General features: G+C 50.6%; 9 protein-coding genes across 9 annotated transcripts; 5 read left to right on the top strand and 4 right to left on the bottom strand.

Moving 5' to 3' along the window:
* Positions 1 to 227: 227 nt before the first annotated feature.
* On the top strand, positions 228 to 3,098 carry N7506_000730 (putative mRNA splicing factor RNA helicase (Prp16); the record flags this gene model as incomplete). Its single annotated transcript, XM_056950026.1, has 4 exons — positions 228 to 749; positions 770 to 1,079; positions 1,130 to 2,670; positions 2,721 to 3,098. 4 exons carry the CDS (start codon positions 228 to 230, stop codon positions 3,096 to 3,098), a joined length of 2,751 nt encoding a protein of 916 aa, XP_056815941.1.
* Positions 3,099 to 3,500: 402 nt separating this feature from the next.
* Positions 3,501 to 4,180, bottom strand: N7506_000729 (putative oligosaccharyl transferase subunit Dad1; the record flags this gene model as incomplete). Its single annotated transcript, XM_056950025.1, has 3 exons — positions 3,501 to 3,567; positions 3,646 to 3,818; positions 3,920 to 4,180. 3 exons carry the CDS (start codon positions 4,178 to 4,180, stop codon positions 3,501 to 3,503), a joined length of 501 nt encoding a protein of 166 aa, XP_056815940.1.
* Positions 4,181 to 4,658: 478 nt separating this feature from the next.
* N7506_000728 (putative C6 transcription factor) lies at positions 4,659 to 7,083 on the bottom strand (the record flags this gene model as incomplete). Its single annotated transcript, XM_056950024.1, has 2 exons — positions 4,659 to 6,479; positions 6,526 to 7,083. 2 exons carry the CDS (start codon positions 7,081 to 7,083, stop codon positions 4,659 to 4,661), a joined length of 2,379 nt encoding a protein of 792 aa, XP_056815939.1.
* A 476-nt stretch (positions 7,084 to 7,559) lies between these two features.
* Positions 7,560 to 8,706, bottom strand: N7506_000727 (uncharacterized protein; the record flags this gene model as incomplete). The annotated part of the gene is given in 7 exon segments (XM_056950023.1): positions 7,560 to 7,605; positions 7,659 to 7,746; positions 7,759 to 7,786; positions 7,834 to 8,145; positions 8,194 to 8,338; positions 8,390 to 8,413; positions 8,480 to 8,706. 7 exon segments carry the CDS (start codon positions 8,704 to 8,706, stop codon positions 7,560 to 7,562), a joined length of 870 nt encoding a protein of 289 aa, XP_056815938.1.
* Positions 8,707 to 11,677: 2,971 nt separating this feature from the next.
* Positions 11,678 to 13,854, top strand: N7506_000726 (uncharacterized protein; the record flags this gene model as incomplete). The annotated part of the gene is made up of 2 exons (XM_056950022.1): positions 11,678 to 12,890; positions 12,950 to 13,854. 2 exons carry the CDS (start codon positions 11,678 to 11,680, stop codon positions 13,852 to 13,854), a joined length of 2,118 nt encoding a protein of 705 aa, XP_056815937.1.
* A 727-nt stretch (positions 13,855 to 14,581) lies between these two features.
* N7506_000725 (uncharacterized protein) lies at positions 14,582 to 16,329 on the bottom strand (the record flags this gene model as incomplete). Its single annotated transcript, XM_056950021.1, has 2 exons — positions 14,582 to 16,269; positions 16,320 to 16,329. The coding sequence occupies 2 exons, from the start codon at positions 16,327 to 16,329 to the stop codon at positions 14,582 to 14,584; spliced, it is 1,698 nt and encodes a 565-aa protein (XP_056815936.1).
* A 1,200-nt stretch (positions 16,330 to 17,529) lies between these two features.
* N7506_000724 (TMCO4 family protein) lies at positions 17,530 to 20,710 on the top strand (the record flags this gene model as incomplete). Its single annotated transcript, XM_056950020.1, has 2 exons — positions 17,530 to 19,572; positions 19,619 to 20,710. 2 exons carry the CDS (start codon positions 17,530 to 17,532, stop codon positions 20,708 to 20,710), a joined length of 3,135 nt encoding a protein of 1,044 aa, XP_056815935.1.
* A 783-nt stretch (positions 20,711 to 21,493) lies between these two features.
* N7506_000723 (RTC4 family protein) lies at positions 21,494 to 23,286 on the top strand (the record flags this gene model as incomplete). The annotated part of the gene is made up of 2 exons (XM_056950019.1): positions 21,494 to 22,788; positions 22,896 to 23,286. 2 exons carry the CDS (start codon positions 21,494 to 21,496, stop codon positions 23,284 to 23,286), a joined length of 1,686 nt encoding a protein of 561 aa, XP_056815934.1.
* Positions 23,287 to 23,855: 569 nt separating this feature from the next.
* N7506_000722 (M28 family metallopeptidase) lies at positions 23,856 to 26,286 on the top strand (the record flags this gene model as incomplete). Its single annotated transcript, XM_056950018.1, has 3 exons — positions 23,856 to 24,747; positions 24,797 to 26,169; positions 26,230 to 26,286. The coding sequence occupies 3 exons, from the start codon at positions 23,856 to 23,858 to the stop codon at positions 26,284 to 26,286; spliced, it is 2,322 nt and encodes a 773-aa protein (XP_056815933.1).
* Positions 26,287 to 26,368: the final 82 nt, after the last annotated feature.

Genomic DNA, 26,368 nt, shown 5'->3' with positions numbered 1-26,368 from the left:
TCATACAAAAGTTACTTCTAGTCAATTCTGCCCATATTGCATCTCGTGTTCTCCCAAGTCTTCTACACTGGATCACGTGACCTATATCAGTTTTGCACTGTTTGACGACGATAGGAAGAGCTCCAACTCCGGAGATACCAGCGCGAGGAAGTCAACTTTCCTTGGACTAATTTGAGACTACACCTGCAATTCACCGGGACCTGTCTCTCACCTTCGAGTCACCGATCATGTCTCGCGACATGGGCCCTCCGGCCAAGCGACAGAAGGGCCCTGGGCACCTCCCAGCAGGCCTGCGAGACGCCAAACGAAAGGATATCGACAACTGGGAGACCAATCGTATGCTCACTTCTGGTGTAGCGCAACGACGCGACCATGAGGGCGACTTCAACGTGGACGATGAGGAGGCCAACCGTGTACATTTGCTTGTCCACGACCTTCGCCCGCCTTTCCTGGATGGCCGCACGATCTTTACAAAGCAGTTGGAACCGATCTCCGCTGTTCGGGACCCACAGAGCGATCTGGCCGTGTTCAGTCGCAAAGGAAGCAGGGTTGTTCGAGAACGCCGACAGCAACGCGAGCGACAGAAGCAAGCGCAGGAAGCAACAAATGTCGCGGGAACAGCCTTAGGAAATGTCATGGGTGTGAAGGAAGACGAGGGAGACAGTGCGGTTGCTATGCCTGTCGAGGATACATACAAAGGTGGAGGCAACAAATTTGCGAAGCATTTGAAAAGGACGCTGGCGGCGCCAGTTCTTTCAGCAAAAGCAAGACCATGCGCGAACAGAGGGAGTTCCTACCTGCCTTTGCTGTGCGCGAAGATCTGTTGAGAGTTATTCGAGACAATCAAGTCGTTGTCGTCGTTGGAGAGACCGGTTCCGGAAAAACTACGCAGTTAACACAGTTCCTGCATGAGGATGGTTACTCCAAGCACGGTATGATTGGGTGTACACAACCTCGTCGTGTTGCTGCTATGAGTGTCGCAAAGCGTGTCAGCGAAGAAATGGAGGTTGACCTCGGCAGCACCGTCGGATACGCTATTCGTTTCGAGGATTGTACCAGCGACGAAACAGTCATCAAATGTAAGTGGTCATATATGATCATTGGTGATTGCATGCTAATTCTCTGCCAGACATGACGGACGGTGTGCTATTACGAGAATCTCTAGTTCAAACTGACCTCGACAAATACTCGTGCATCATCATGGATGAGGCTCACGAACGAGCCCTCAACACCGATGTTCTCATGGGACTCTTGAAGAAGGTCCTCGCCCGGCGACGAGACCTTAAGCTTATTGTTACATCTGCCACTATGAACTCGGAACGTTTTTCCCGCTTCTACGGCGGTGCCCCCGAATTTATCATCCCCGGAAGAACATTCCCTGTCGATCTTCACTTCTCACGCACACCCTGTGAAGATTATGTCGACAGTGCGGTCAAGCAGGTGCTGGCTATTCATGTCTCTCAAGGCCCCGGTGACATTCTTGTCTTTATGACTGGTCAGGAAGACATTGAATCAACCTGCGAGCTGGTCGATGACCGCCTGAAACAGTTGAACGATCCACCAAAGCTCAGCATTTTACCCATCTACAGTCAAATGCCTGCTGAACAGCAAGCCAAAATTTTCGAAAAGGCTGATCCGGGCGTGCGGAAGGTCATTGTTGCCACGAACATTGCCGAAACCAGTCTGACAGTTGACGGTATCATGTACGTCGTGGACGCAGGCTACTCAAAACTGAAGGTCTACAACCCACGTATGGGTATGGACACCCTCCAAATCACGCCAATTTCACAGGCCAATGCAAACCAGCGATCTGGACGTGCCGGACGAACTGGTCCTGGTAAGGCATATCGTCTGTACACAGAGACGGCCTACAAGAACGAACTATACATCCAGACAATCCCCGAGATCCAGCGTACCAGTCTTGCCAACACGGTGCTATTGTTGAAGTCGCTTGGAGTGAAGGACCTTTTGGACTTTGACTTCATGGATCCACCGCCACAAGAAACAATCTCTACCTCCTTATTCGAGCTGTGGTCACTAGGTGCCCTAGACAATTTGGGTGATCTCACACCACTGGGTCGTCAAATGACTCCATTCCCAATGGACCCTACTCTCGCCAAGTTGATCATTATGGCTGCGGAAGAATATGAATGCAGCGAAGAAATGTTGACCATCGTGGCAATGCTCTCAGTTCCAAATGTCTGGTATCGCCCGAAGGAGCGAATGGAAGAATCTGACTCCGCGCGCGAAAAATTCTTCGTCCCAGAATCCGATCACTTGACTCTCCTTCACGTCTACACCCAATGGAAAACCAACGGCTTTTCCGACTCATGGTGCATCAAGCACTTCCTACACGCCAAGACTCTCCGTCGCGCAAAGGAAGTCCGCGATCAACTCCACGACATCATGAATGCACAGAAAATGCCTCTCATCAGCTGTGGTACAGACTGGGACAATATTCGCAAATGCATTTGCTCAGGCTTCTACCACCAAGCCGCGCGAGTGAAAGGTATCGGAGAGTTCATCAACCTGCGCACGAGCGTGACAATGGCTCTCCACCCCACAAGTGCCCTTTACGGTCTCGGTTATGTGCCTGAGTTCGTCGTCTATCACGAACTGATCCTCACTGCCAAAGAATACATGTCCACGGTGACTGCTGTCGACCCACATGTAAGCCTACCCTGCAACCCCTCCCATCTATTCTTTCTAACATGATCTAGTGGCTCGCTGAACTTGGAGGTGTCTTCTACTCCGTCAAAGAAAAGGGTTACTCAAAGCGGGACCGCCGCGTTACGGAACTCGAGTTTAACAAGCGCATGGAAATCGAAGCGCAGATGGCCGAGGACCGCGAGCGCGCAGCTGCTGAAAAGCTACGTGAAGAGGAGCGCAATGATCCCGCACGTCGGAAGACCGAAGTTGAAGTTGGTGGGAAAACTGCGGTTCGTCGGCCTGTCATCAGACCTAGGGGTAAGGTCGGTGGCTTGACTGCTTCTTCATCCTCGTCCTCGCGGCCAAGTCCCGGTGGGGGTGCTAGCACCCCTCGTGGCGGAAGTGTTGTCAAGAGGCCTTCCGTGAAGAGGAGACCTGGTACTCTTTAACTTAGGTGCCTCTTGTACCAAAGAAGCCCTTGGACTTCTGCTATGTAGATCTAGTTGAAAATATACCCGCCATGGCATTCTGTACAACTTCTAAGTTCATCATTACGGTGAAACAAAATACCAATAGTCTCAGCATTATGGAGCGTCGTTAAAGGCAATTCTGATGTTGGCTGAAGTAAATGCCAACACAACTTCCAACTTAAGTTCGAAGCCACGCATAGGTACTTGTTCAACAAGTAAATTGGTATAAATAGTTCAGTCGTGGACAACATTTGCCCGTTTCAATTGCGAAGTGTACAGAAGGTGAGAACCAGTAACAATATTGCCCATTTTGACCATCATACGTAGCCAACACTGACCAATTCCAGAGAACGGGTCATAATCTCGAGCTTCGAGGCCAGCTCAGTTGATAAAGTTGATGCAGAAGAAGTGTAGAATCAAGCTTCCGAAGATATAATCCGCAAAGGCCCTGTGTGGCAATTAGTACAAATGTTAAAGGAAAGGGCGTCACCACCGTCTGGAACCGAGTCTCGCAGCTATAACTCACCTCTCATGAGAAGTCCCTGTCCCCTCTTCACTGTCGTCTGCAAACCGCGCATTCTTTCCCTTCGAGCTAGGCTTTGATACAACACTGCTGTCACTAGTCTGCATACGCAGACTTGCTGTCAAAACAAATTGGCCAACCGCGGCACTGAAACCACTGAGGAACGCGTTGAAGGGCTGAAATGGGCAATGTTAGACAAATGTTCCAATTGAGGACGGCGGTTCATGTTTAGAAGCACGTCCGTATGTGTAATTGAGCGGCACGGATGTCGACTTACGTAGTTTCCGGCAAGAACACAGTACAGGAACTGCAAACCGCCGACCAGGATGAGGAACGCCATGAAGGCGTCTAGGAGGAGCACACGCTGCGGCGTGGTCGATGCGTACTGCTTCCAGACATGCTGGGCAATTTCAGTGGCTGAAGCATTGGCCTTGAGAGTAGCTGGGCCGGAGGAGAGTTTTGGTGTTGCGGGCGTGGGCGTGGTGACCGCGGAGGTGGTTGCGGAGGTAGTTGAGGCCGCGTGGCGCTTTGGAGCCATGTTGGTTTGCTTTTGGGGAGGGTGAAGATGCAATTGGCTTTTTGTCGTGAATGGGTATTTTGGAAATTACACCCTGATATTTGCGGTGAGAAGGTGGGTTGGATGGCAATGGCAATGTGGAGGTTGGCAGTTGATGCCAGCTTGGAGCTTGGCCGTTATCGACGGGTCACGTGGATGTACCCGATATGGAAGTATACAAATGGATAACAAATACCATTAGGCCCGTGGGCATCTATCTAGTTACCAAATGAATAGTATAATTGAGGTTTATATTTTGGGTATATTGTTTGTGTTTTGTTTACATGTTATCCTGCTGACAGGGAAGGCCACCGGTCACATAGCAGTGTAGAGGGAAGAGTATAGGTATAGAAACAGTGAGGGGGGAGGGATATCATATAATCAACGCCATCATCAAATCGTAAATCCAAGCATCAGACAATATATGCATGATCTGTTCTTGGTGAGTTCAGCTGGGGCTTCAGGCAAACCATTCAGTGACATTTGTCCCCTTATTTGGGTTCAGCTCATCATTCTCAACATCCATCTGGAAATCTCGCATCACTTGATCCCAGTCCTCCCAGCTAAGCTGAGGTGGTGCGGAGCCGTCGGGGAGATTTTCTTGATTGAAGCAAGGATTGTTCATGGGAGCGTAGGTCGTCGCTGCTGAATTTGGTGCAACATTTTGAACAGGGTTGTTCAGAAGGTCATTCGACGGATCAAACAGATTGGACCCAGAGAAGATACCCTGTAGAGCACCCAATGGCCCTTCGCTAAGGTCGATGTTGAACATTGCATCCGATGGAGGTAGAGCTCGGGCCGCTGGCAAAATCGGCATATGAATCCTCGGAAGCGATTGATTATCTCCCATTATTTGCGCAGGCTCAGGCATGGGCACAGGTCCATACTTGGCTACTAGCTCTTGATGTTGCCTGGAGCGCGTTGCAGCAGCCCTTTTCATCAAAGCAGCTAGGGGCCGCCAGAGCATTCCCTTTTTATGAGTCGCCTGAAGCGCCCATTCTGAATAAAGAGAGCTGACGGCGTTCCACGCTCGATCGGTCACTGGACACATTGGACGAACGCAAATTTCAGAAAGGACAAATGCGACACCGTGCCATTGCATGTTGGTGCGGAACAGCCAGCCCCATTTGGCGGTCTTCGGATCGGCCTCGAGTAAGCGACCGAATTCAAGAACCTCAATCGCAGTATGGAACAGGCTTTCGCGCGTTGCTTGTGTGATATTGCCACGATCTTTGCGGGTCATGGGGTGATGAACGATAAGCCATAGCTTAGCAAGGATGAGACGCGCCACGGTCGCCGCACACCATTGAATCGGAATGTTCATATCGCAATGTCTGATGTATCGCTGCTCGCAGCGATCGCTGATTATCTCGATCATGCGCTCACAGCGATCTGGGGACGGAAGAGCACTAGCAGGGCGCCACTGAGAGCCAGGACAGACATAATTGGCCCGCCGCAAAGCACTTGTGATCTCGCAACGAATCAAACAGAATGTAGCATCTGTGCAGCCCTCTCGCTCGGCGGGTGGCTCTTCCATATCAGGTGTGATATCTTCATCATTGATGTTCAAGGGTAGCCGAGTATCGTACATGCTCTCGTGTATAAGCGGATCAGTTCCATGATCTTCTGAAGAACGAACATCCAGCAGCGAGATATGCCACCATAACCGACGGCGCATTTCGGTTTCAAATGGCTTTAGGGCAAAATTGGTGCCATCCCGATGCAGACCTAGGCCCTGAGCAAGACGTAAGACAATTGAAGTTAAAGACCAAACAAACTTGCTATCATCTTCACGTCGGACACAGACTAAGAACAGGACCGCGGCCTGGAGAAGAACCAAGCTTTGTGTGTTGAGGAACCCGGCTTTTGCGAGTGCTTGTTCCGTTGCGAAGCGATACCGTTTGACAGCCACAGTGCGATCTAAACCGAACTGAAGCATGCATTCATCAGGCGTCATGCTGACAAGGGTGCAAAGATACATGGAAAACACCAGCGCCTCTTGGTTCTTATCCAGGCCGCTTGGGTTCTGCGCTGCCTCCGCAAACAAGCTTTTAGCAGTCGGTCTGTGTACGATCGTGATCAAAGGAGCGACATTGTCTTTGTATGTTTCCCAAAGTATTGATACTTTAGGCATGGGAGGGTGAAATTCTTGGAGATTTTGTGAGAGCGAGTAGAAACCGAATAGGAACCCATCATGTGAGATCGAATGCGCAGACTCCGGGGAAGGCGTGTCATCTTCTTCAGAGGAAGAATGATCGAGTATGTCCTGCAATTCTTCGATCTACAACCATCAGCAAAGACCACAACACGGAACCCAGCCATCTTACCTCGTCGCCAAGACTCGCCCAGAGCCGATTGCTCACGTATCGGCTCCGCCCCTCGTCAATGACCAGTCGTCCGAATTCATTTTCAAATTTGTTGGGCGGCGGTCTTTTGGGGTCCGAGTCTTCAAATGGACAACCACCGCCCTGCTGTGGTTGGACTTGTGGCTCTGTCTCCGACTTTGCAGTATCACTCTGGGTAACCGAAGGCCCGACCGACGGCGCGGTTGATGATGAGCCAGGAGCCGAGGGGTTTCCCTCCGCTTGTCCACCCTTCAGGTGATCGATGACGCCCTCCAGACGACGTAGCCGAGAAAGTAGCTCAGCATCCGGTGGGCGTTTCGATTTCCGTGGGGCACGACCGGGTGGAGGGAAGACGCAGTCGATGCCGGCCTTCGTACAATTTGAGCATGGGAATCGTTTGTTGCATCGGACCTTGCGGCGGCGGCAGGTGACACAGCTGCGGGAGCTGGAGGTGGGTTCCACAGTCGTGCGGGTATTCAAGATCGGAGAATTATCGCTGAGCGGGGAGAGGTTTAGCTCTGAGGTTGATGAAAACGTCATGTTGAAGGTCGCTTCCACATTCTTCGGTTTGTAATCCGTGCAAGGAACTCCAGGGGAATACAGGGCTGAAAAGGGTGTGAGGCTCACACTTTTCGTTCGTATTACTGGGCCGGGGGGTCTTCAAATTATGAGTCAGCGGTCCTATTTAGGTAAATGCTGTATCTCCGAGGACCGATTCTCCGTATCATCTTCAAGTTTGTTGTATCGCAAGTTGTATATAGCTATGTGCTCGATTTGAATGTACAGTTTCTTCCGCAAAAAAACCAGAATATGACAAACGCCTAACCAATGCAAGGGGAATCTTTGGATCGACACGCTGAAGATCAGATAAGTAAGTACACTTAAACCTCAAGGGCTCGAATCGGTTCGGATGTGCGAATGGGCAAGTCACTGCGCCAAACTCGTCGTAGCAGTCGGGTCATTCTGCGCCTAAACGGCATTAGTCAAAGTTGAAAGGCATCCCCTCAGCGAGCGACTCACACAGCAGGCTCCCAAATCTTGGTATGATCATTGAATGTATGGCTAAAGATGAGTTAGACATGCACCGCACGATATCAGGGTTCAGTCAAACATACCCATAAAAGCTCGTCCGAGTGAGTGACTTTGCACTGTATTCCTCCTCGAGTAGATATGTATAAGCGTATGGAATCTTGACCAAGACACCTTCGAACACACTGTCGCGCAGCGGGAAAATATCGCTCTCCTAGAGCACATTAGCGAGATATCTTTCAGAGTCCTAGGATCACATACATCGTAGTGATGCTTATCCTTGCACATCAACGCCTCTGGATTTCCCTGGCTCCTCTTCTCCTCGTCTTTCCTCACGGCCGTGATATCAATGAACAGACCGGACGACATGTCAATCCATCTCGCATCGATCTTGTTCAATGTATCCTGCGTGGATTTGACGACATAGTTGGGGTTGATTTCAAGCATGTATTTGCGGCCGCCTTCGACACCGGGGATATCGAAATGATGCTCCGTCATATTGTAGTAGTCGGCCAGGAAGTGGATGGTTGCTTCGGAGATCTGGACGTCAAGGTCATTGTCCCATGGAAATATCTGCGGGTTTTTAGTTCTGTAATTTGGGTAGTGATGTTCGGTACGCACCTTCTGGTTCCACCACCAGGCCAAGAGTGTGCCGTGCATGATCCATGTCTCGGCACCGATAGCGTTCATCGCTGTGAAGTATGTTTGAATCAAGGCTGAGAGGTACGGAACGACCTCTGTCTCCGGAAGAGTCTCGTTGGCGAATCTGTAGATTTTTAGACTTGACGCAACATGGGAATGGGGTGAAAATGCTTACCGGCCATCATAGTGATGATGGAACCTGCAGTGAGGTTAGTTACGATGCTCTCAACCCTTGTATGCAGCAGACATGGACGAATTTACATACTCAGATTCATCTGTGGGGATTGCCACGTCAGTTAAAGAAGCGCCAAAGGCTGTGGATATCAACTCACGAAAGTATTTCTCCGTCGGTATGTGGGTTTTGCTCTTATATTCTTTCGTTACATTCTTTCGCACACTCATAAAGTCCGGCTCTGTATCTCCATGAACGACAGAGACGAAGGTCGCTAAGAGGAAGCCATAAAGCCACAAGGCTATGGCAGAAGAACGCATTCTATCCCAGGTTGCTTAACCTTGCATTGCCAACGAGTGATATGGCGGTCTTCGATATGCCCGGCAAGCAAATTGGTTCCCCACTGAGCGATTGGAACAAGAGGTATTTACACGATAGACTGGAGGATCGAGGAGAAAGCGAATGTGCAAAAATTAGACTCAAAAAGCGTGCCAGGAACCAAATTGACCGGACAGTCGAGCCGGTGCCGAAGGCAAGAGAAGCTGATTGGACCGGGCCCAACACTATCGAAGAAAGCTGACGACTGGAAGAAATGAGCCGAGCGCCGGTATATCCGTCGATCGAATCAGAAGAGTTCGTTAATGCGCCACAGAGTTGGCCCCACATAGTCATGAGCTTGTCTGTTGAGTCGCGTGGCTCATCTTGGCAATCTTGCACTTTGTACTCTCTCAAATGCGGTCGTGTAGAACATTTTGTTTTGAGCAACTGTCTCTTTTTTTTTTTTTTTTCAAATTAATGTCATCATGGTTGTAGCTTGGAATCCCGATAAAGCACGGAGTCGGCCTGCACAGTACACGCCATGGCGCTTGAGTTGTGAGAGAGGTATACGCGTCCTGTGGCATCATCCCAGATAAGCCTCTTCACGCCATTCCGCTTAATAACGACCGAGAAAGTGGGCCTCGGGGACAACACAAAATTGATCAAGATCATGTTGTTATCTCCGAGCTTGTCTGCGACCATCAGTTAATCTTCGGATCTAGAGATGAGAGTGTCTGTTCGATCGGAAGGATCCTGAATGTTGACCGATACATGCCGTGATCATGATTATCTTCAGGACTATTAAACAGAAACCATAGTAATCTTGGAATTAATATCCGCAGGCATACGTATGCGCGAAAGCCATCGCGGTTTTTATACAAAAAGGGAATTTACGCTGACCTACTCCGTTCCGTAACCCTAAGAGCTCAAATTGTAACTCAGCCTCTCGGTCCAAGAATTGTTAACACCCACTTCGACCCTGGATAGTGCGTGTGGTGCAAATGCAGGGCTCTTAGCTGTGATATATAAGCATCCTTGGGGAAGCGCACGCTAGGGCGCCTTCATATTCATGTTTACTTGCAATGGACGGTGATAAGATTGGAAGGGTGGAAATAGTCCAAAGTATAGGATACCTAGTGGATAGCCCCCTCAATGCATCGGAACCCCATTTCAAAGAAATGGAAAGAGAAAGCTTGAAGTGACATAAGCCATTTACAATAGACATGTCTAAACAAAGAGTCTAATAAGATCAGGTCGAGGAAAGACGCCAAGATTTCCAAGGTTGGGGTTGGCGGACATCAAGGTTCTTGGGGACAACGCCGCAACCCGGGCCCGCAACGCCCATCTTCCCCATACTTAGCCTCACGAACTTTGCCGCCAAGCGCGTGGCTGTGGATTCAACACGGAAAAGCTCGTTGGCCTGATTCCCGCTTCACGACACCTGAAGATCCACATTCCGTGAGACTCAGGCTGCTGAGTGGGTCGGAGTTCTTTTCCTTTGTGCGACCGAAAGGATTGAACGATACTGAACGGATCCCGAGGCCCCTGAATGCTTAATGGGATACTTATTTCTATGTTTGAAGTTGATTGAAGAGGTATTAGGCATTAGGAGGTGAATTTGGCTCTAAGAGGCTTATAATTGAATAGCATGGCTTGCAGTATTCCGTACAGTTCCAACCTTGGAAGGTCACATTACTTGCACCTGGGCATCGCGAAGGGGAGTCGCGTGCATACATGGATGCAGTTCTACCTGGGCACATCTGTCTTTATAACGTTTCATTATCTGCTAGACCGGATTTCGTAGATGTCCACAGTGCAACCCCTTTTGCAATTTCTGCAAGCTTCCACGGCTGATCGTATTTATAACCTGTTGATCCAACCTGAAACGACCCTAACTATAGTTAGATGGAAATTGGCACATGTCATGTTCTCAGGGCCCACTAACACTATACAATGTACCGGCATACCGAAAATACGACGTTGTCTCTAGCCGAGTCTTTCACATGTCTTTTGAAGCTTCATGTGAGAGTATACGATCTTACGTTAAAGAATTAGTTATCCATGGATATAGGTCCAATTGGATATTTATAGGATCTCTGACGTTGATTTCGTGCCCTGGAACTACATTAGCGCGTCTAGACCGCACAGACTGGTTATAATTGAGAACAAAGGATTGGTGTTTAGAGGATCGAAGAGTGAGTCGCCGAACCGGGGCTCGGAGCTCGGGGACTGAATTTTCATAGAATCGCGGGAACCACCAACGATCGATACTTGGATAGACCATGAGGGAACCGCTCGCTTATATTCATTTCCCAAGGTTGAAGCTATGAAGTTCTTGGTATCACATTTTCCAAAAGGCAGCCCACAGCGAAATCGCAAAGTGACCCGAGTTGGGCAATCTCGGTCGTAGCCGCTCAAAGGGACAGGGCCAATGGGCTCGCCTGGGAGGAATCAAGTGGAGTAGCAGTGACACATTGATTCGCTAGGTTTGTCCTTTAGCTTTGTATGGTACTCGATGCTCGTCAAAAGGATCACTTTGGTACGACTGGTGCCTGTTCCTCCCTAATTGAGCCACCGAGGTAGACCCTGGCAAAGTTAGATTGATTGAAGCTGAATATCATTGGCGAACATGCGCATGTTATGTGCTAATATTTGTTTGATACTCGTTGTAGTACTTTGGGAATAGTATTCCACTCTAGAAGAGTGGACACCTTTCCCCATACTACACTGGACAATGACATGCCGGGGATCTTTAGTTTCTGCAAACCTTTCCCCTAACTACTTTTTACCTCTCACCTTGAAACCTTCCAACCCTGCCAAGCTCTCGAATGTAAATTCTGTCTATGATTTCCCGGCTTGTTTTCGCTACTTTGCGATTCGATATGAGTCGATATACCCAATAACCTTCGCTACACGGACGTACCTTTCCGTCCTATTGAACTCCCCCTACTTGATGGAAATTATCGCGTGACCATGTCAGAGACCTCGACGCCCCAAGAAGCAACCGGATCACAGCTCAATCGATCTTGTGAATCCTGTAGAAGTCTCAAGGTCCGCTGTCTCCCGAACCCTTCTACGCCTCATCAGTGCCAGCGATGCGCCAAGGGAAAACGATCTTGCATCTTCGTGGCCCCGCAGCGTCGGCGGCCACGCAAAAGAACAGACTCGCGAGTCGCTCAGCTAGAGAAGGAGATGCGCGTTATGCGTTCATTGTTAAAAAATCGAATCCCCGAGGAAGATGAAGAATCCGAAGAGAGCGACGACGACCACGAAGATTTGAAAAGCAGCGGGAGGGATCACTCCGCAAACTCGGACGATGCTCGCTACATGGATTATTCTCCTGAGCTGCTTACACATGGTGTATCGGTGCCGGATTTTGCGTTTCCCGCGGGCTTGGAGGAGGAGAGACAGCCCGTGGAAGATGTGATCGATCGTGGGATTCTGTCCATCGACGACGCAGAGCAGCTCGTCGCCTACTACATCCACGAACTCGCACCATTGTTCCCATTGGTTCTTCTCCCGCACACTACCACTGCAGTCAGTCTCCGGGCGACGAAGCCCGTCCTATTTCTCTCCGTTATAGCCGCGACGGCGATCTCCGTCGACGCAGGACTGGCAGCCGTTTTGAATCGCGAAATTGTTCGACTCTATTCCGAACGATTTTTCATCGAGGGCGAGAAGTCACTGGAATTAGTACAGGCCCTGCTCCTCATGATCGTCTTTTATTTCCCGCCCGCCTCGCCTCTCAAGCTGCAGTTCTATCAATATACCCACATTGCCTCCACGATGGCGCTGGAGATCGGACTCGCGAATAAACGCCGCGTGAAATCCGATCGCAGGACCGCCCACGATGAAACGCTCGCCGAGCAGGCACGTGCGGTTATAGGCTGTTACCACCTCGGCTCGACGGTTGCGATGAAGACTCGTCGTCCGAACCTCCTTCAGTTCAATGACTGGATGGTCGAGTGTGTTAGGCATCTGGAACGCTCGCCGCATCGGACGGATCAGCACCTGGCAATCTGGTTCGAGCTCCAGCGTATAACCGACGAAGCGATGTCATCCTTTGGTCTGGACGATACGAGCACGACATCACCTCTGACAGAATCTCGGGTGCAAGCTGTCCTGCGCTGGTTTGACAAACGTATGGAAGCATGGAAGACGAATACTCCTTCTGAGATGTTGACCGGTAAGCATCGTCCCTCTCCTCTCTCATCGCACTCCAGACTCCAACTGACAACACCCCAGTCCCCCTCATCCTCGAATACCGTTCCACGGCACTCGCCATGTACGAACTAGGCGTAGGAGAAGGCTACCGCGACCCCGATGCCGTGAAGAAACGTTATTTCACCCTCCCCACGCCCGAAGGACCAGAAGCACAATCTCCGCTCAGCGCAATTCGCATAGATATCAATATGAAATGGATGAACGCCGCCCATGAAATGCTCGATGCGGTGTTGGCTTGCAGCACGGACACGATGCGCAAACTGCCCAATCTGATGTACACCCGACTGGCAATGGGAGTGACATCGCTGCTGAAAATCCATTTCTCTGTGCGGACTGGAGCTCTCGGAGAAGTCGTCACGCCGGAGACCGTCAATGTACACTTCTACCTTGACGCGGTGGCCAACAAATTGGCCGAGGCGAGCGGCGCTGGGAAGTACAAGATTCCCAGTCGGTGGTATCAGGTCATTGGGGTCCGGGGGAGGGATTGGTATGAGCGTCTTGAGAGTAGGGGTGAGCAGACTCCCGTAGAGTCGATGGCTGCATCAGGTAGCCAAGGCCCGAGTCAGAGTCAGAGCCACAATCAGGTTCAGAGCCAAAATCATGGTCAGGGTCAAGGCCAGGACGCTATGAATGTTCAGTCCATGAACACATTCCCTGTGTCTGTGCCGATGGTCGACCCGCGTGATGGGTATGTAGCGATGAGTGGCACAGGCATGTGGCCACCAATGGATGGACAAGGTCATAGCCATAACCCGCATTTCTTCATGGGGTATCAGCAATCACCCCACGCGGCGTCATCGCAGCAATTGCCGCCTCAATTTGCATATGAGCCGCAGAGGATGCCTGCGCCGGCAGCGGGCATGGAGTTGGACGGTTGGCTTCCTGATGGGAGTATCTTTGGAATGCCGCCTTTGCCTGAGTTTTAGCCTTTGTTAATATCTGGTGTATTCCTAGAATTAGTTAATAAATGAGTGACACGAGTTAGTGATCGGTATCGGTTAAACAATCTTGCATGAGTGAAGTATAAAAGTAGATCGGATCAGATGTAAGAACTTGAGAATCGAGATAGACAGCCCATACGACTAGGGTAGTGAAATCACGTTTGATTTCACTCCTAGGCAGTCTTGAAATCTCTGAGAATTAATCAAGAAAAAGAACGGCACAGAGAAAAAGAAAGAAGGATCCCAACACTTTGGATAATATACGGATGATATCTCGCATTTACCCCATTTATCCAGAATGGCGAATCCCCGGAGCTTCGGGAGAATCGGAAGTTCCGACCCCAACCTTCACCAAAAGGCACACTGTCGACAATGACCATCGGGCTAATATCGTCTCCGATATCTGGTGGGTTTAGTGGATTTCTTCCCAATTTTGGTGCTTCCATCCCCCTTATCACCCGAACCCGAACCCGAAGTGCAGCTCGTCATCTATGACCTTTACCTGTTTACGTCCCTTGAGTTTCCCCAAGCTTTGGATATTACATACTCGTAAATGGAGCATGGATAGAGATTATATTCCGTTGCTGGATATACAAAAACGAAAACACTATGTTTCTCATTAGTACAGCTCTTTACCTGTTATTCGTTCATTCATTGCACGCTAAAGAGGGATATCAAAGAAAAATTGCTCGTGCATCCTCGTATCAGGTTATCATAGGATTGAAAACGCTTCCAACGCATCCATGAACCCCGCTATAGCCCCGACTCCCACTAACCCCTTTGTAGCGGTTCTGGTCAGATTTTTGTGTCTTTGTTTTGCGTCTTCGCGCTCACGCTCACGCTCACGCTCGCGTCGACGGGACGGGGATCTTTGCGCTGAGCGGGGCGGGGATGTTCTAGGATCTGCACTTCTAGGATCCGAGACTCGGGACTCGGGACTTGAAGTGGAGAGCGGGTATGAACGGGGGTTTGGTCGGTAGTTCTCGAAATGGACTTGGTTCTGTCGGGGACTTGGCATTTGCATGGGCATCGGGACTGGTGTGGTCTGGTTTGGATGGGTTATTGGGATTGATCGGGCGTTTGTTGGAGGTTGGTATTTGTGTTGGCTGTGTTGAATTGGAGGTGGAGGCGGACGAGGCTGAGATGGCGGCGGAAAGCTGCCACTTGGGTATGGGTATAGGTTCGGTTGCCTGTCGATAGAATGATCCGAGAAACTGTGTGAATATGGGCGACGCCGATTGGTGTTGTGCGGGTGCAGGCTGTCCCTTTCATCTCCGCTTGAGTCAATGGTCGTGCTGGGGCTTCGCTGCTTGGGCTCGTCGAGATCTGGTTCGCTTTCCACGTGCGCTTGGTATCGAGAGTACTCTTGTCTTAGTTTCGCTGCATGTTGGCGAGCCTCTTGTGAGTGAGGGTTCCTCCAATTATCTGTTTTCCCTTCGAGGTAGTAACCTCGTATGTCGTGGCCATCATGGCTGTCGAAGTCGAGTTCGTCGGAAAGCTCGTCTGTATCGGACACGTAGACTCGTGGTTGGCTCTTTGATGTCTGGCTATGGTTGTTTGGTTTTGAAGGGTCGATATGAGGCGCCCACATCGATAACAATCGATTCATTGCCTTCTCCGACAGTTGAACCATGTCCTTCGGCGATCGTTCCATGTCGCTCAAACCGACATCACTGTCCCCAAAAGTCACGACAGGGAGTCGTGTAGGAATTGAGCCTCTTGTGGCGGTAGTTAGGGGTTTGCCGGCGGAGGCTGTGTTGATGTAGTTCGAACTGATCTTCTGATTCGTCGGATCCTTAGCGGAATCTATAGCTTCCTGTTCCACAAGATCCCACAGGCGATCGAGACGCTTGACCGCCCAGTATCGAACAATGATCATGTTCTGAGTCTCCGCTTTCTCCTGCGCAACAGTGTCGTCGGCGGCGGATGCCAGAGAGTCGGTATCCATTGCATGCTCGGTGTTGGCCTTAACCTCGCCCCTAAGCTGTAGTATTTGCAGTATCACGATGAGGCTGAGCTTGAGGGACTCGACCTGTGCTAAGAGGTATGTGACGTGCTGTTTGGGGAAGCACCACTTGAGCCTCTCTTGCAAAGAGAGTCTCATGAGATCCTCATTTCGATCAGTTGCCTTCAGCTTATCTAGCATATGTTCAACTTCGACGAAGATCATCTGTCCTTGTCCAGAAATCTCGAACGCCTTCTGTGTTGCTTCGGGGGATCGATCAAGATCGGAACCCTCGATAGTCTGCCCAACATGTTTGAGAGTTAATGCGAAGAGCGAGATTCCCTTAGCAATACTGTGTATCTCCAATTTGGACTGGGCCAGTTGACAAGCCGCAGCATTCAGGAGCAATGAGAGCCGGAACCCCGCGCCGGCGATCTTGACTATGGAAGCTTGGCCTAGGAGAGGTGTTAACCGAGATCGGGAATTCTTGATGTGAGAGCCATACCTTGTGCCATGATCACAAAGTGATATGTGAGAGCGATATCAGATCATATAGGATCAGGTAGAGAACACGGAGAGAAATCAAAGACAAAAAGAGTGAACTCTCGCCACCGTGGAATTAAAGCATAACCTCCGAGCTAGTAAGAGCCTAAGAGCCGCACTGCATATCAAGTGACTCAGATCGCTAGAAGGGTCTGAGCCCCCCGCAATTTACGGCTGTTCATGACTGCTCATGACGCCATGATACCCTTATATCAGGGTTCTCGTTGGTTCGAGAGAGTGGGCGGAGTTGATCCTCAACTGCAAGTGTTCTAGCGCCGCATATCCCTGATGAGTGAAGACCCGGGTAAAAGTCTCTGACACTGCCCCGTCTCTACGTGAGGCGCCGCGTGCTCCGGGTTCTTTGTTTCGTTGGAAGTCGCTTATCGAGGTCTCTCGTGTTCGGATGTGAGACTGTTAAGTAGTTTGCTTCATGCTGTGTCGAGCCCCTATCTTTACCCGGGTCCAGGGCAAATCTATCGCTCGTATTTAGGAGTGAGAATGATATCGGACTATACGGAGTTCGGAGTAGAACGCAGTTTGTGTAAGGGCCGATCACTGTTGTCCGCGAGAAATTTTGGTGATAGCGCAGCCCAGTCAGTGGAGTAGCGCATTGACTTTGGGAGAAATGTCTTGGAATTGTGAGCGTATGACTATCTCGTAGATATTTCGAGTGTTTCGAGTGTTTCAAATGTTTCACCATCGAAGAATTCGACTGCTTTGGTTTGAAAGAGTCGAAAGGTCTGCGTTCGTGTTGACATAACATTGGCCATTTCCGCTTCCGGTCGTGAACACCAACATGTTCTGCCCTGCTACGATGCTTGATCATTCTAGCCCATACTGTTCTCCTTAATGTGTCCCATATTTGGTCTATACAATTTGACTCTCTTACAAGTCTACGAGGAGTAGCTGTCAAAAAGTGCTGTGGCGCCTTGTCCGCCCCTCCTTTTTCCGCCGCGTGGCCACTGATCGTCATCTGCGGAGATTGCCCCAGTCCAAACCGCCTGGGACTCCGCGAGACAAAGAACCCTTCAATTTAGAGCCCCAGAGCTTCAGAGCTCATCAGCAATCGTGAGGCCGGATGGGTGAGCTCTTGAAGGCAAGAAAGCGACGCAAGGGACAATTCGATACACCACCCGTCTTGGGGCCTCCAGGAGCCTCCAGTCCATGAAATCATGACCGCGGCCTCGGGTGTCAGCGTAGACACCTCCGAACATTCTATACCCTCCCTACCGAACGCCACCGATCCCTCTCAGCAACCCACCCGGGACGACTCCCCCACTGGTCACAGTGAAAAACAGACATGCAGTGCGGCGCCGAAACCCGGGCTCTCGGAGTCTGTCCCTGAAACCCACCAGCAGTCTTCTCAAGCATTGGGCGATGTTGACGACTTTGGACTTCCGATTCGAACACGCCGCATACCCGACCCAATTCCTACCGAGCCCGCCCCAGACGAAAATGCGGGCCATGACTCTCAGGTGACCGCGGGGTCGACAACATATAGCGATGCCGTGAAGAAGACAGCAGCACCGGATCCGAAGCAGGAAGAACCTGTGCAAGAGATATCCTCGAAGCCGGTACCTCAAAAACCAGAGGCTGGTGGCTCTGAGACTCAGGAAGCTTCCCCTGCGCCCGCAGAGAACCCGCAGACCACCAGATCTCCCGACCAACCCCGATCCTCAATCTCAAAGCAGAAGCCTGCGCAGGTGTCGGAATGGTCACATCAGCGACTTGCTCGGCCCGGTGCGCACCAGCCTGAGAGTGACGAGGAAGAGGAGGAGCCCGATGAATGGACTTCTATGCCCGCCCTCGGAGAATTTGACTATTACGACGATTATGGGAGGCTCATTGCCCGCGGTGCCAAAGAAGAAGGCGATGAGGCTGTATACCAAGGACTGGGAGGGGCCGGAAGGGGATATACTCGAGTTCAGCTTGACGAAGACGCCCAGTCTGCGACCAGTCTTGATGAAGATACGAGCTACCTTTTCCGGGAAGCAGGTGGCAACTCTGCCGGGCTTGTCGGAGAGGAACTGCGAGACTCCATCAGCCAGCTCCAAGCTACGAAAGATCTTCTCAATGAGACCCAGAAGATCGCCTATGTAGGTGTTGTCCGGCTGTCGATTCATGCTATGAACCGCGATCTGGCATCAATTGCCACCACAAAATCCACCCGCAAAACCATGCAGAAGGCTTCAGATGCTATGCGAAAGTGGGGCCAGGCGATCATGGCTCGCGTCTATACCCACATGGACATCGATGCTGCTGAGCAGATCATGATTGAGCAACTTGCAGGTCACGGAGTACAGCCTGAAGATCTCGTTCCACCTCTCATGCAGAATGCAAGAGTGAAGAACCCCATGGCGGAAAGCGAGCCCAAAACCTCTATATCTAGTCTGAAAGGAGATCGTCTATCTAGTAGGCTCTCTGGAGAGACCGATTCTTCTGAACCTCCACCGCCGTACGAAGCTCACGAAACAGAAGAGCCCCCAGAAGTTACGACTCCGTCTCAAATGCCTACCTCCGACCGAATAGACATCGATCTCCGTTGGACAGTCCTTTGTGACCTGTTCCTGGTACTTATCGCAGACTCAGCATATGACGCACGCTCACGAACCCTCTTGGAAAAGGTGGGTTCAGCGCTGGAAGTGACATGGTTGCAGATCTCGCGGTTCGAAAAGCGTGTTACAGACTCCCTAGAAATGCAAGAGCAAGCCGAGAAAGAGAATTGGGACGAGTCGGACCATATGGAAAAACGTCGCAAGATGGCTTTGAAGCGAAAATATATGATCATGGGACTTGCTACCGTGGGTGGTGGTTTGGTCATTGGCCTCTCTGCTGGATTACTCGCGCCAGTGATTGGAGCCGGTCTTGCAGCTGGCTTCACCACTGTGGGTATCTCTGGAACAAGTGCGTTCCTGGGAGGAGCTGGTGGCACTGCCTTGATTGCCTCCAGCGCGACTTTGGGTGGAAGTACTATTGGAATGAGAGCTTCACACCGACGTACGGGTGCTGTCTCGACTTTCGAGTATCGACCCCTGCACAACAATAAGAAGGTGAACTTGATTGTGACGGTCTCGGGATGGATGACTGGCAAAGTTGATGATGTTCGGCTGCCATTCAGTACTGTAGACCCCATCATGGGAGATATCTATTCCGTTCTTTGGGAGCCTGAGATGCTTCGAAGTATGGGTGACACTATCAACATTTTGGCAACAGAGGTGGGTTCTCGAATCGTGGATTTGTGATCGAGCTAACAAATTCCAGGCACTGACCCAAGGTCTGCAACAAGTCCTGGGTAGCACCGTGCTAATGGCCCTGATGGCGTCGCTGCAACTACCACTTGTTCTCACAAAACTTGCATACCTAATCGACAATCCCTGGATTGTTTCACTGGCACGCGCCAATTCGGCGGGCCTTGTCATGGCCGACTCTCTTCAAGAGCGCAATCTTGGCAACCGGCCTGTGACATTGCTAGGCTTCTCACTTGGCGCTCGCGTCATCTTCTCTTGCCTCAAAGAACTGGCTGACAAGGGTGCCCATGGATTGATCCAGAATGTATACTTGTTCGGGTCACCTGTGGTCGCGAACAAGGATGAGTACCTCAAAGCTCGCAGTGTTGTGTCGGGTCGCTTCGTGAACGGCTATGCTACCAACGACTGGATTTTGGGCTACCTATTCCGCGCCACCAGTGGTGGCATCATGAAGGTTGCCGGTCTTGCTGCAGTGGAGGGCATTCCTGGCATTGAAAATTTTGACATTACTTCACTTGTGAACGGCCACATGGACTACCGTACCGCCATGCCTCGTATTCTGAGAGAGGTTGGTTGGGAGGTTCTCGAGGATGAATTCGCCGAAATTGAGGATCCAGACCCCGATAACCACGCCGAGCGACAGCGTGAATTGATTCGTGAGATCGATGAAGCTCGCCGGGAGGCAGAAGCCAAGCCCGAGAAGAAGCGATTCGGTCTCTTCAAACGCGGCAAGATGGCAGAGAAGAAGAAATGGGAGACCTACGATGTTGATCGAAACAACACCTCGGACGAAACGGCCGATCTCAACAGCAGTCCCGGTACCGTTCTCTTCGACATCGAGGCCATTCGAGCGGAGCTGCACTCAGAGGCAATCGAAGTCAAAGAATTAGAGTCGACCATGCCTGTAATGAAGGTGGATCTAAACACTCCACCTAAAACTACTCAGCCCTCTCCCACCCTCAAGGAGCCAAAGTCCCCTGATTTGCCACCAGTCCCTCGGGCAGTCTCGACTCCATTGCCTGTCGAAAAACCCTCCCCTTACGAGCCTCCAAAGCATGATGAAGCCGAATTGACCTTCGACACATCATTCCATGATTCCCCCTAACACACACGACCCACCTTCAACCCGCCCTGAGTTGAGAACAGCCTCTACGATGCCCACTATAGGTGCCACTGCTGTTGGAGCTATGGCTATGGAACCTAATGCCTGGGCGGATGGGCATGATGACGAGATCTCGATGACCTTTGAATAGTGATGTGTGTTCTCTTTCTTCTATATACTTTTTGTTCTCCAATAATGAGACATGTGCATTAGCACAGGTATTTCGCTATGCTCTGGTTGTGTACTCCGCAGTTGATCCGCACAGTCGTGAATCTGACCACTTCCTACTCGATGGATTCATGCTTGTAGCGAATTGGCTGTGGATTCTTTGTTTGCTTTTACTCTTACAGCTTCCAAAGACCCAAACATAGACCCAACAATGAAAAAGACAGATAGACAGAAAGAAAGGGAAAAAAGCAAAAACAACTATTGCCTTCAATACGCATCAAACTCCGACATCCCATCGAGAATATGCGCAGTAATTAATATTCCGTAAGCTGAGGTTATACAAACCTCCAAAACTCGGAGAGCGCCCGTGTCACGCGTTTCTTCCTTTCCCCTCAGTCAATACCAGCTTGCATATCTCCACGCGGAATCCTGCATTGGGTTCTTTGTTCTTTGAAACAAAGATAATCCCAATCCGGCGCCTCGTTTCAAAACTTAGTTTAAATCCCAATCGGCCCTGCGCATCGCAAAAACACGTCCCGACCCGTTATCGACGCGCCGCAATCCCCGTCTTCGGCCTCACATATCTACCTATACTTTCAACTTAGTCAGGTGGTGATAATGGGTGCTCAGGCAAAGCGTGACTCCAGCTTTGCGTCCAATCGTTTGACGAAAAGGAATGCGCCAAAGGGTCATCTCCTCTCGACTTTCCAGAACAAACAACCCGATGTCAAGCCCGAACCCACAAGTCATGCGACAAAATCACAAAACGAAAACAATGTCGAATATCCCGAAGCTCCCTTGGGTTCTTCCTCGCCCCTAAGTTCCGTCCAGGATGTTGAACTCTCCGATGTGCCCAGCGAACCCCCAGCCATGGAAATCGCTCTCCCGAGTACGGAACTTGGGACAAGGCTGGGACCCGGCACAGATGACGAGCCTTTAAGCTCTGAGGAATATTTTAGTGAAAGCGATGCATCTCCGCCCCGCAAGGAGGTAAATTATATGACATTGGAGCAAAAGCTGGCGACAGACACGGATTCGCCGCGTGATTCGCGCGGCAAACTCGCGCGCACTATGAGTGATATGATGGGCGACAGCGATGGAGATGACTTCATCTCCTCCTGGGGCTCGTCGCAAACCAAACGCGCGAAAATCAACACATACAAGACGAAAAATACTTATTTTAACCGGCCGGCCTTTGCTAAACCAGCGGAGAGCCCGAAAGCCAATGCCAAGGAAGACTCAAAAACTAAGACGACACCGAAAACCAAGGGAGCCGCTAAATCCAAGGGTACTTTAAAGATCAGGGCACCGAAAGCCAAAAAAGCTCCACCTGTTGAGGAGCCGGAAACACCAGAGGATTCATTCATTGTTCCCAAAGACATCATGAGTCCGAGTTCCAGACCTCCAAACAGACTGAACACACCCGAGACATCATCGAAGGGGTATGACGCGCTATATAACAGCGGGGCAGACTCACCTCTCTCGTCAACATCCTCGACTTTCTTTAAGGGAATGGAACTCGAGAAGGAACCATCACCACCACGGGAGTCCCTATGTCCAATGTGCAAAAAGAAAGTCGATCCTGAGATCCTGGCAAACTTCCAATCACAACCGAAACAGCGAATTCGCGAACAGCAACGATTCTGCGAAACTCATAAGATACGCGACGCAGCGGAACAATGGGAACAGCGTGGATACCCTGTTATCTCATGGGAGAAATTCGAGATTCGTGTCCAAGAAATGTTCCCTGAAATCGAAAAGCTGCTGGTTCCAGATGCTCCTTCTTATTATCGGAATACCCTTGATGGATTCTTGGCAGAAGGGAAGTTCAAGAACTTCCGTTTGACAATTGAAGGAAAAGAGCTCGAGGTCATAACATGTGGTTACTATGGCACCAGGGGTGCGAGCCATATGTAAGTGCCTTCTACCTGATCGGTTTCATTCCGGAATTATTCCGCAATAAACCCGCAATAACTTCGCAATAAACCCGGTATCAATCCATACTAATTTTTTCTTATAGTTTGGATGCTCTCGTCGATCGATTCTCTAGATCACTGCGTCGCTTGTCGGCGACGGATCGACTCGTCAAGACAGCTGGCGTGGCGGGCTATGCGCAGTGTGTCCTTGTGCCTGAGTTAGCTATGCGGCTCGTGAAACAGGACATGAGCGTCGATGATGAGGGTGCTCGCCAGATAATGCGAGAAAGTATGCATATTGGACAGAGACTTCACCCGGAGGGCAATGATGTTGTACCTGTTGCAGCTGGATTTGAGGGTATCACTGCTCAAAGTGATGAAGATGAGGAAGATGAAAAAGAAGGGGAGGAGGAGGAAGACGAGCTGGATGAAGACGACGAGACGGGCGATGGCGAAGAGAACGAGCACGGCGAGCACACCGATGATGTGGAGTGATCATCGGAACCTTGTACTTCATATGGGTGTCAGTTTGTTAACTTATATTTGTGGCAGCCTTGTTATGTTTAGCATTGTATACATAGCCCAGATACCTCAATTCTGTGATATATTTTAGAATGGAACTCCCGTTACTTGACACTTGTTACGGAGTACCTATTCCAAGGTTGCAGTAGGGGAGCACCTGGGCATGCTTCCGAGGTTTCTCTACTATTCCAAGGTTGCTGAGCTTGAGCTTCCAAGGTTATTATGGCACTACCTAGGTAATGGTGGGAGTCATTTCCAAGGTTGTATGTGCCTTCTTCTATAGTGAGATTCAATGGTCCTCCTCCCGAGGTCTACGCCAGGTATTTCGTGTACATATCTGCTCAGACTAGCCGCTCTGCGGTGTCACCAGTAGAGTAACATCCTGTCGGAGACCTGCATACTGTCTGATCACAAATTACCAAAAAAGGAAGGTCAGTAAGGGCCCACCCGCCTTAGTCATGCCGATAAGGTGATCGCTCCAGCGATGATACCATGCGGAGTAGCTGGAATCTTGTCTCTTTCCCATCACCCAACCTTGGAAAATGAGGGAAAAAGACATGCCATATTCAGAGACGAGTCCTCTGCTGGAGGTCAATGTCGCCCCTCCGCGGCAAAGATATCCGCACCACGCCCTCCGTCGAGCTTGTACTATCTCCCTTGCAGCTCTGCTATCTGTGGCGACCGTACTATTTCTGATCCCCACTGCCATCCTCCCTCGAGAAAGTGGCTCAGTCTGGTCTTATCTCCCATGGTCTCATCCGATTCCACACGAAGCATGGCCCGAAAGCTACGGTCTACCATACGATCAGCTCCAACAGATCCTCCTCAATGTCCCCTCGGCAGATAAGGCCCGAGAGTGGAGCAAATACTATACTGCGGGACCGCACTTGGGAGGCAAGAACCTTTCCCAAGCACTTTGGACTAAGAACAAATGGACTGAGTTCGGTGTCGAGGACACCAAACTTGCGACCTACGATATTTATCTGAATTATCCTCTTGACCACCGTCTGGCTCTGCTGAAGACCTCGGACAATAAGACCGAGGTCACCTTCGAGGCTACATTGGAAGAAGACGTCCTGGAAGAGGATCCCACTTCTGGCCTGCAAGACCGTGTGCCAGTCTTCCATGGTTATTCTGCTTCTGGCAATGTCACTGCCCAGTACGTGTATGTCAACTTCGGTACATTCAAGGACTTTGAGGACCTCGTGAACGCCAACGTCACACTCGAGGGCAAGATTGCCATCGTTAAATATGGTCGTATCTTCCGTGGATTGAAGGTTAAGCGTGCACAAGAGCTTGGAATGGTAGGTGTTTTGATCTATAGTGACCCCCAGGAAGATGGTGAAATCACAGAGGAAAATGGTTATGAAGCCTATCCCAATGGGCCTGCGCGCAATCCCAGTGCTATCCAGAGAGGTAGCACCCAGTTTTTGAGTAAGGTTCTCCTTCAAATCACTCGATCGCAAAACTGACCATTATCAAGGCTTCCTTCCTGGTGATCCTACAACCCCGGGATACCCATCTAAGCCCGGATGTGAGCGACAAGAGCCTACCTCCATTCCCTCCATCCCTTCCCTTCCCATATCCTACAAGGAAGTCCTGCCATTCTTGAAGGCCTTGAACGGTCACGGCCCCAAGGCTTCTGACTTCAACAAGTGGTGGCAGGGTGGAGGTCTCGGCTATAAGGGTGTTGAGTACAACATCGGACCCTCTCCCGAAGATGTGGTGATCAACCTCCACAACCACCAGGAATATGTGACGACCCCACTATGGAACGTGATTGGTACCATCAAGGGCCACATTCCTGACGAGGTTGTCATCCTCGGCAACCATCGTGATGCCTGGATTGCCGGTGGCGCAGGTGACCCTAACAGTGGATCCGCTGCTCTGAACGAAGTCGTCCGAAGCTTCGGTGAAGCTCTCAAGGCAGGATGGAAGCCATTGCGAACTGTCGTCTTTGCTAGCTGGGACGGTGAAGAGTACGGCCTGCTAGGATCCACTGAATGGGTCGAAGAATACCTGCCTTGGCTCTCTCATGCTAACATTGCTTATCTGAACGTTGATGTTGCTGCTGCTGGCACTCACTTTGAGCCTCGCGCCAGCCCGCTGTTGAACAAGGTCATCCATGATGTCGCCGCGTTGGTGCAGTCCCCGAACCAAACCGTACGCGGTCAAACCATTGGCGATGTCTGGGACGGCAAGATCTCAACAATGGGCAGCGGAAGTGACTTCACTGCCTTCCAAGACTTTGCTGGTGTCGCCAGTCTAGACTTCGGGTTCGGTCGTGGTAAGAACGACCCCGTCTACCACTACCACTCGAACTATGACAGCTTTGCGTGGATGGAGAAGTACGGTGACAAGGACTTCCTCTATCACCAAGCTACCACCCAGCTTTGGGCCCTAGCAGCCGCACAGCTTATCGAGTCTCCTATCCTTGCCCTGAACGCTACAGACTACGCTTTCGGTCTAGGAACTTATCTGGAGCACATCAAGCCAGCAGCCGACAATCTGCCCAAGAACACCCACTTCAACTGGGCGCCTCTTGACAGGTCAATTCTTGAATTCCAGGAATCTGCACAGGCCTTTGATGCCTATGCCCTCGATCTTCAGTCCCAGCTTGGCGATGACGTGCCTTGGTACCACTGGTGGAAGAAGGTTCGACTGTGGTTCCAAATCCGCGCTGCTAATGCAAAGTACAAGGGCATTGAGCGTGCTTTCCTTTACCAGCCTGGTTTGGATGGCCGTGATTGGTTCAAGCATGTTGTCTTTGCCCCAGGTATTTGGACTGGTTACTCGGGTGCTACGTACCCTGGTATCGTTGAGAGTCTCGAGGCGGCGGATGTGAAAAATGCCAACGTAAGTTTGAAAGGCTCACCGAGAGTCCATGAACCTCTAGCTAACCCGTGTTTCTTTTAGAAATGGAGCTCCATCATTCAGGAGCGCATCGGTGCGGCGACCAAGCTGCTGTTGTAGACGGTCAAACAGAATGTCGTCGATAAATGATGTACATATCCAAATGCGCAGAATGTCGCAAACGTGAATTTCGGCAATTTAA

The sequence above is a fragment of the Penicillium brevicompactum genome, assembly GCF_028827555.1.
Source record: "Penicillium brevicompactum strain IBT 35665 chromosome Unknown utg000001l_segment0_segment0, whole genome shotgun sequence".
Taxonomy (NCBI): Eukaryota; Fungi; Ascomycota; class Eurotiomycetes; order Eurotiales; family Aspergillaceae; genus Penicillium; species Penicillium brevicompactum.
Note: the sequence above shows the minus strand (reverse complement) of the source record. Positions and strands in the feature narration are given on the sequence as shown.